The 8,345-nt window shown below is 55.5% G+C and overlaps 1 protein-coding gene and 1 long non-coding RNA gene across 2 annotated transcripts in view; one reads left to right on the top strand and one right to left on the bottom strand.

The window, feature by feature from the left end:
- The window catches only part of LOC110390996, a 12,742-nt gene extending 11,047 nt beyond the window's left edge, over positions 1 to 1,695 (top strand). The window contains exons 2-3 of the long non-coding RNA XR_002433934.1: positions 881 to 1,196; positions 1,562 to 1,695. This is a non-coding gene — a long non-coding RNA (uncharacterized LOC110390996). The remainder of the gene's footprint in view (positions 1 to 880; positions 1,197 to 1,561) is intronic.
- Positions 1,696 to 3,312: 1,617 nt separating this feature from the next.
- LOC110390995 (leukocyte immunoglobulin-like receptor subfamily A member 2) lies at positions 3,313 to 4,826 on the bottom strand. The gene is made up of 4 exons (XM_021382637.1): positions 4,805 to 4,826; positions 4,300 to 4,578; positions 3,905 to 4,216; positions 3,313 to 3,782 (listed from the first exon to the last, which is right to left on the bottom strand). The coding sequence occupies exons 1-4, from the start codon at positions 4,824 to 4,826 to the stop codon at positions 3,631 to 3,633; spliced, it is 765 nt and encodes a 254-aa protein (XP_021238312.1). The 3' UTR covers positions 3,313 to 3,630.
- Between the last annotated feature and the right edge of the window lie 3,519 nt (positions 4,827 to 8,345).

Genomic DNA, 8,345 nt, shown 5'->3' with positions numbered 1-8,345 from the left:
CTGTAGTTAATGGGTGGCTGAGGGGTGGCAGCTGCCCCGGCTGGCCGAGCACCAGGGGTCACAACATGAATCTCAGTGCAGGTCAGGCGCTCACTGTCACTGGGGTACCTGGAGACACAGAGGAACAGTGAGGTGCCACCGTGGGGGTCTCCATGCTCCTTTGGAGGGGGTCCTATGGTGAGGTTATTTGACGGCGGAGTCCAAGAGAGTGTGTCTGGAGTTTGGGAGGGACTGAGATTTGGGGATCCCATGGGAGATATCGGGGGGTCCTGCTGTGTTTTGGGTGTGCCCACAGGGTGTGGGAGTGTTTAGGGATTGTGGGACCACAGGGGATTAGATCTGTCATCCCCGTGGGTCAGATATTGGGGTACCACATGTGTGGGTTTGGGTGTTCCTTCTACTTGGTATGTGGGTGCTTTATGGGGTCTGGGGCATGTTGATGGCCTGGAGGGCTGCGGCGTGTCTGAGGGCTGAGATTTTGTGTCTGGATTTACCCCTCAATGCAGAATTCAATTTTCTTGAAATTTGCTGTATTATGGACAGAGTTTTGGTTTCCGTGGTGGGCTTTGGTGAGGCCGCAGGGGACAGGTTGGGATTTGGGTCCCCTGACCCAGACAATGACCTGGAACTGCACGGTATCAGGCATTATGGGGGGGCAACTGTGTCATAAGCTGGAGTGGAGCAGGTGGGGGTTATAGGGGGTCTTGAGTCATGCCCAAGGAGTTCTATAGGGAATCTATAGGGAATCAAAGGGCAGGAAGGTACACCTGGGAGGATCTGTATGGGATAGAAGGGCGGGCAGAGGACACTGGGGGGATGTATAGGGGATGGGAGACATTTAACCCCTTCCTCATCACAGCTCTCATCTCTCCGTATTCAGAGGCTGCAGGCATCGACAATGAAGAAGACTCCAAGGCCGAAGACGAGTGCAGCAACCAAGCCCCTCACCAGTGTTATCACCAGATTTACATGGGACCACTCCTCAGCACCCGTGGGGTCCATGTATTTGGTTGTTCCTGTTGCCAGCCACAACCCCCATACAGACTGAATCTAGGGACAGTGTCACCAGTCCACGGCAGGGGGTGCACAAAATGGGGAGGCTCAGACCCACCTCGGTTTGCGGATCTGGGTGTCACCTCCAGCATCACGCTGTTCCCAAGGGGAGAGGACATTAAGTGGAAGAAACCCTTGATGAGGTAGGTGCACCCATAGGTGCCGGCATCAGCTGGGGTCACCCCAAGGAGGATGAAGTTGGCTGTACCCCCGCCATCAGGGTTCTGGCGCTGGATAGGGGCTGAGCACCCATCCTTGTGCAAGTGGAAAGCAGTCTCATAGTTCTTGTTCCAGCAGCGGATGGTGACATTGGTTCCTGTCCCCACATGTTCCTTGGGGTGAAGGGAGATGCTGGGTGGTGGGAAGCTGTGATCTGCATGAAGGGAGAGGACAGTGATGGGACATGGTTTTGATGGGAGAACCCAGAGCTACCCACTGTCCCCAGTGCCCTCACCTGTCACCACCAGCTCCACGGGGTCACTTTTCTCTGATATCTCCTCTGACTCAGGCACCCGGTACTGGCACTGATACGTACCTGTGTGTTCCCGCATTGTGCTAACAAAGGAGAACTCGGCCGTATTCTGCACCTGGTGCTTGTACATGCAGAAGATGGATCATTCTTCCTGGCAGAGCCAGACCCAGGCAGTCAGCTGGGGCANTCAGCGTTGCAGCAGCAGTGTGTTGAATGCGGTGCCTCTCCTTCTGGGCTGCCAGCAGTGCTGCTCCCAACACAGCGCACTCGGTGGCTTTTCCTTGCTGTGGCCACAAGTTCTGTTCTTTGCCAGCGGCTGGAAATCCTTCCCGTCCAGCACTGGGATGGTGCCCATGGTTGTGAGCCCAAGCCATTTGCGGTGGGGAAGGGCACTGCCTGCACCTTTGCAGCTGCTCAGGAACAGGGGAGCAGCCCAGCACCGGCATTTCCCAGGCAGCCATGGCTTGACCCTGCTTGCCCCTCTCCCACCATAGAGCCTTCCTGGGCTAGAGCTGAGAGGTCACCGCCGCACCTTCCTGCACGGAGGGGATCCTGCCAACACCGCCATGTGAGTGTCACGTCCCATCCTTGAAATGAGGAGGGGCACACACTGCAGACTAAAAGGCAGAAGCATCCAGAAGCCCAGGGCAGTGCTCCGAGGTGAGAACCAGCACCAGCGCAGGGAAGGAAGCAGCCCTGAGAGCAAGGGATGGCAGCGAGTGAAGGAAGAGCTGAGCGCAGTGAGCAGCAGCTCTGAGGCTGCTGTCCCGCTGAGAGCAGTTGTGTTGGAACACGCTCTGCTCACATCTGTCGGGATCTCCACCCTTCGCACCCCACATTGGGTCCCCACCACAAGGAGTGCGGTGCTGGCACCCAGCAGCAGCTCAGCACCACACAGCTTTGATTCTCACGGACTCCTCTCTTTGTGGGTTGGGGTGAGAATCAGACAAAAAAAGGCAGACCTCCTTGGTTGAGAAAAAGCTATTGACTTAAGCAGAAAAGGAAGAGAGAAGTAACAGTAATGGTAATAACATTGATATATTTACAAAACTTGTGGCGCTCAGTGCAAGTTCTCTACACTCTCTCATCAATGCTATATCGTGGGAGGGATTTGGGGTCCCAGTGGGTGTTAAGGGATTGGATGAGGATAAGGAAGGATTCTGGGGTTAGAGTTGAACATTTGGGGATTTGGTGGGATTGTGAAGGTTATGGGGTCCACTGGTGAGGATTTGGGGATGTTCGTTTTGGGACAGTTGTGGTTCTGGTGGCTGAGAGAGGGTAACTGGAAGGGGAGTCTGGGATGGCTTAGTTCTGGGGCCCTAGTGTAGTTCAGGGGAGTCTCATTCAGACTTGAAGGTTCCCACCAGTTCAGAGGGGTGTTTAGGGCTTGGGGGTCTGGGGATTCCATAGGTCAGATCTTGGAGATCCCTACGCATGGCATTTGGGGGTTCCACGGGGGTTTGGGGGTTCCCATAGGATCTGGGTGCTGTCCAGGAGGTTTGGGGATTCCCTGGGGCTTTGTGTTGGCTGCCCTCCACTTGGGACTGATACGCTGAATTTTGAAGTTGCCCGTAGGGTGTGTAGGGCTGGGGGTGTGGGGCATTTGAACTCCAAATCCCTCAATGTAGATTTTGGGTTTCCCATGGGCTGGATTTGGGGGTGAAAATAAAGGTAGGGTAAGGAATATGAGGCTGGGAGTGTGTTGGGGTCCACGTGGACAGGGTTTGGGGTTCCCAGTGGTGTTTGTGGGCCCAAAGAGGCAGGCTGGATTTAGGTTTTCCCTGACTCAGACACTGTCCTGGAACCTAATGAACTCAGCCTTCCTGAGGGGGGCAGCTACATGAAAATGGGGAGGGGAGTGGGTTGGGGGTTATGGAGGGCACCAGAGAGAACGAGGGGGATCAATAGGGCATGGAAGCAACAGCAGGGGAAAGTGAAGGGGATTTATCCACCTATAGGGGATGGAAGATGAGGAAGGGCGCACCTGGGGGGATGTATAGGAGATGGAAAGGGGGATTGAGAGACTGGGTGTATAGATGATATCAAAGAGGAAGCAGAAGACACTTGGGGGGATCGAAAGGTGCTCTGCTGGGTATCAAAGTGATTCAAGTGCCTTTCCCACCAGGACTCTCATCTCTCCGTATCCAGAAGCTGCGGGCATCGAGGATGAAGTGGAGGCCCAGGCCAAAGACAAGGGCAGCAGCGCAGCCCCTCACCACTGCCACCACCAGGTTCCCATGGGACATCCTCTCAGCACCTGAGGGGTTTGAGAATGTGCATCTCCCCATCGCAGGCCATGACCTCCACGAGGATGTGATGTAGTGACACTGCCACAAATGAGTGGCACCAGGGACAGCTAGATGGGGGGCTCAGACCTACCTGGGGGTGTAGTTGCGTTTGTCACCTCCAGCCTCACGTTGTCCCCCAGGGGAGAGGACAGAAAGTAGGAGCCCCCAGGGCGGTAGGAGCAGCTGTAGGTGCCGGAATTGGCTGGGGTCACTCTAAAGAGGGTGAAGGTGGCCGTGCTCCCAGCACTGTGGTCCTGGTGCTGGATGGGGGCTGAGTGCCCATCCTTGTGCAGGAAGATGGTGCCGTGCAAACCCAGGTTCCAGCACTGGATGGTGACATTGGTCCCCATCTCCACATGTTCCTCAGGGCTCAGGGAAATGCCAGGTGGGGAGTAGCTGGAATCTAAGTGCAGAGAGGAGACAGTGATGGGACACAGCTCTGTGGGGACACGGCCCTGGGCCATCTGCTTTCCTTAGTGCCCTCACCTGTCACCACCAGCTCCACGGGGTCACTCTTCTCCGATGTCCCTGGTGGAGCCAGCCCTTGGTACTGGCACTGATACTTCATTGCATCTTCCTGCCTTACTTCAACCAAGGAGAACTCAGCTGTGTCCTCCTCCTTGTGCATGTTCTTGAGGAATCTCAAATATTTGTGCTGGTACACACAGACCCGGGCAGCCGGCAGGGGCAGGTGGCAGCGCAGGGTGACAGAGTCCCCCAGGGACACCCCCTGGCTGGGGTGCAGTGACAGGGAGGGTCGGGGCACTAGGACAGGGGACAGCAGTCAGCCTTGTCCCTGCACACCCTCCTGGACCCCTCTGATGGCCCCCTCCCCATGCTCCCCTCCCTCTGTCCCCATTCTCCCCCTGTCCCCATACTCACAATGCTGTGCCCTGTTTGCTGCCACCAGACACCAACCTGCAAGGGGCAAGGTCAGAGTCCAGCACAGGGCCACTAACCCCCGTGGCACCACATCCCCATTGTCACTCACCCAGGATGAGGGCCAGCGCCATTGGTACCATGAGGTAAAATTAGTGTGGGGACAGCAAGACTGCAGCAGTGGGGATAGGGAGTGGCAGGAGAGCTGCTGTCAGTTCCCCTTTGGGGACAGGATGTCGTGATAACATCTCCTCATGTGGTCACCTAGGGGTGGTGGCACTATGGATTCCCCAGTGGGGTGGCACACGTAGAGCACTGCACACAGCCCCCACGGAGATGCCCCATACAGGCTGTCTCCCCTGGGCTGCAACACACTGTCCCTTAAGGTCTAGCAGTGCATGCTGTGGCACGGAGTCCCCCATGGGATGCCAGCCTCTCTCCCTCTGTGCTTTCCAATACCATCCCCACTGGGAACAGGAGCAGAGAGCGTTTGGGGTCACAGTGACACCCACACAGACGTGGGGCACACGCTGGTGGCACTGAATCTTTGTGGTGCTGCAATAGGGCAGTCCTTGCTTTGCTGGAGCCTTCAGGGCAATTGAGTCAGACAGGGACTCAGAGCAACAACAAAGACCATTTCTGGAGCTTTCCAATCAACTGTTCCACAATAAAATTAGGGGACTTTCTAGTAACAATTACTGAGTGATACGGATAAAGGATACTTTGACAAGAGTGTTCTTGCCTTATCTGCTACTTGTAGGCAAATCTAGGCTCTGAAGAAGAGAGGAGAAGGATGAAGAGAGAGAATAAGAAAGAAAAGAGAGAAAATGGAGGGAAGCTGCAGAAGAACATGAGAGAGAGAGGAGGAGAAAAGAGATGCCGGTGCATTTTGAGGAATTGCAGTGCTGGGTTGTGGGTGCCGGAGGAGGGGGGGGGGGGTGAGAGTGCTGCTCCGGGGGCTGAAGTCCCACTGAGAGCTGAGAGCAGTTGTGTTGGAACACGCTTTGCTCACATCTCTCAGGATCTCCACCCTTTGCGCTCCATGTTGGGCCCCCACCACAAGGACTGCGGTGCTGGCACCCAGAAGCAGCTCAGCACCACACAGCTTTGATTCCCACTTCCCCCTCTCGGTGGGGTAGAAGAGAAAAAGGCAGAACTCACAGGTGGTAATAAAATCAATTTACTGAGACTGAAGGGAGAAATCACAGTGGGTGATATCAGGATAACACAGGTATATATTTACAAAGTGATGCACAAAGCAGTGGCCCCAAACACACCTACTGATGCTGAGAGCAGGACTGAAGGGTGGGCCAGAGACACCTGGAGGGATCTAGAGGGGATCGAAGTGGAGGTTGATAACACGTGGTGTGCGGTTAATGGGTACTGGTAGGAGTGGATTGGGAAGGATTTGGGGTCCCCTAGGAATGGTTTTGCATCTTGGGCAGATTGAAGAGGATTTGGAATTTCCAGGGATGTTGAGGAATTTGAGGTGGATCAGGGAGGATGTGGGGGTTAGAGTGGAGAATTGAGGGATTTGGTGAGTGGGAATGAGACGAAGTGCACAGGTGAGGATTTGGGGATGTCAGATTCCTTGGGATTTGGGGGTGCAGCGGGGGGGACCAGAGTATCAGGGAGCTCCAGTCGGGGGAATGTGGTGTCTGTCCATTTCAGTGCACCTAAAAAACGAGGCACTGGGGGTGCAGGGGTATCAGCAGGGCCCCACAGTGCCCACCTTTCTGTAGTTAATGGGTGGCTGAGGGGTGGCAGCTGCCCCGGCTGGCCGAGCACCAGGGGTCACAACATGAATCTCAGTGCAGGTCAGGCGCTCACTGTCACTGGGGTACCTGGAGACACAGAGGAACAGTGAGGTGCCACCGTGGGGGTCTCCATGCTCCTTTGGAGGGGGTCCTATGGTGAGGTTATTTGACGGCGGAGTCCAAGAGAGTGTGTCTGGAGTTTGGGAGGGACTGAGATTTGGGGATCCCATGGGAGATATCGGGGGGTCCTGCTGTGTTTTGGGTGTGCCCACAGGGTGTGGGAGTGTTTAGGGATTGTGGGACCACAGGGGATTAGATCTGTCATCCCCGTGGGTCAGATATTGGGGTACCACATGTGTGGGTTTGGGTGTTCCTTCTACTTGGTATGTGGGTGCTTTATGGGGTCTGGGGCATGTTGATGGCCTGGAGGGCTGCGGCGTGTCTGAGGGCTGAGATTTTGTGTCTGGATTTACCCCTCAATGCAGAATTCAATTTTCTTGAAATTTGCTGTATTATGGACAGAGTTTTGGTTTCCGTGGTGGGCTTTGGTGAGGCCGCAGGGGACAGGTTGGGATTTGGGTCCCCTGACCATACAATGACCTGGAACTGCACGGTGTCAGGCATTATGGGGGGGCATCTGTGTCATAAGGTGGAGTGGAGCAGGTGGGGGTTTTAGGGGGCCTTGAGTCATGCCCAAGGAGTTCTATAGGGAATCTATAGGGGATCGAAGGGCAGGAAGGTACACCTGGGAGGATCTGTATGGGATAGAAGGGCGGGCAGAGGACACTGGGGGGATGTATAGGGGGTGGGAGACATTTAACCCCTTCCTCATCACAGCTCTCTTCTCTCCGTATTCAGAGGCTGCAGACATCGACAATGAAGAAGACTCCAAGGCCAAAGACGAGTGCAGCAACCAAGCCCCTCACCAGTGCTATCACCAGATTTACATGGGACCACTCCTCAGCACCCATGGGGTCCATGTATTTGGTTGTTCCTGTTGCCAGCCACAACCCCCATACAGACTGAATCTAGGGCAGTGTCACCAGTCCACGGCAGGGGGTGCACAAAATGGGGAGGCTCAGACCCACCTTGGTTTGCGGATCTGGGTGTCACCTCCAGCATCACGCTGTTCCCAAGGGGAGAGGACATTAAGTGGAAGTAGCCCTTGATGAGGTAGGTGCACCCATAGGTGCCGGCATCAGCTGGGGTCACCCCAAGGAGGATGAAGTTGGCTGTACCCCCGCCATCAGGGTTCTGGCGCTGGATAGGGGCTGAGCACCCATCCTTGTGCAAGTGGAAAGCAGTCTCATAGTTCTTGTTCCAGCAGCGGATGGTGACATTGGTCCCTGTCCCCACATGTTCCTTGGGGTGAAGGGAGATGCTGGGTGGTGGGAAGCTGTGATCTGCATGAAGGGAGAGGACAGCGATGGGACACGGTTCTGATGGGAGAACCCAGAGCCATCCACTGTCCTCAGCACCCTCACCTGTCACCACCAGCTCCACGGGGTCACTTTTCTCTGATATCTCCTCTGACTCAGGCACCCGGTACTGGCACTGATACGTACCTGTGTGTTCCCGCATTGTGCTAACAAAGGAGAACTCGGCCGTATTCTGCACCTGGTGCTTGTACATGCAGAAGATGGATCATTCTTCCTGGCAGAGCCAGACCCAGGCAGTCAGCTGGGGCAGGCGGCACCGCAGGGTGACATTGTCCCCCAGGGACACCTCACTGCCCCTCCTTGCACAAGAGCTCACAGCCCACCAGTGAAGCACTGTGTTTCGGAGATGGTGACTAAGTCACAGTTTCCTGCAGCACGACGACTTCCAGCTCCTCCTATTTGCTGCCCACACTGCTTGCACTGGTGAAGCTGCACTTCATCGGGGCTGTCAGAATCA

The sequence above is a fragment of the Numida meleagris genome, unplaced genomic scaffold, assembly GCF_002078875.1.
Source record: "Numida meleagris isolate 19003 breed g44 Domestic line unplaced genomic scaffold, NumMel1.0 unplaced_Scaffold261, whole genome shotgun sequence".
Lineage (NCBI taxonomy): Eukaryota > Metazoa > Chordata > Aves > Galliformes > Numididae > Numida > Numida meleagris.
Note: the sequence above shows the minus strand (reverse complement) of the source record. Positions and strands in the feature narration are given on the sequence as shown.

Coding starts and splice junctions, on each gene's coding strand:
- LOC110390995 (XM_021382637.1), bottom strand. CDS start 4,826: ATGGCGCTGGCCCTCATCCTGG. Junction 4,579..4,804: donor GGCGCTGGCCCTCATCCTGG/GTGAGTGACAAT, acceptor CCCCTGTCCTAG/TGCCCCGACCCTCCCTGTCA. Junction 3,783..3,904: donor AAACGCAACTACACCCCCAG/GTAGGTCTGAGC, acceptor CAAACCCCTCAG/GTGCTGAGAGGATGTCCCAT.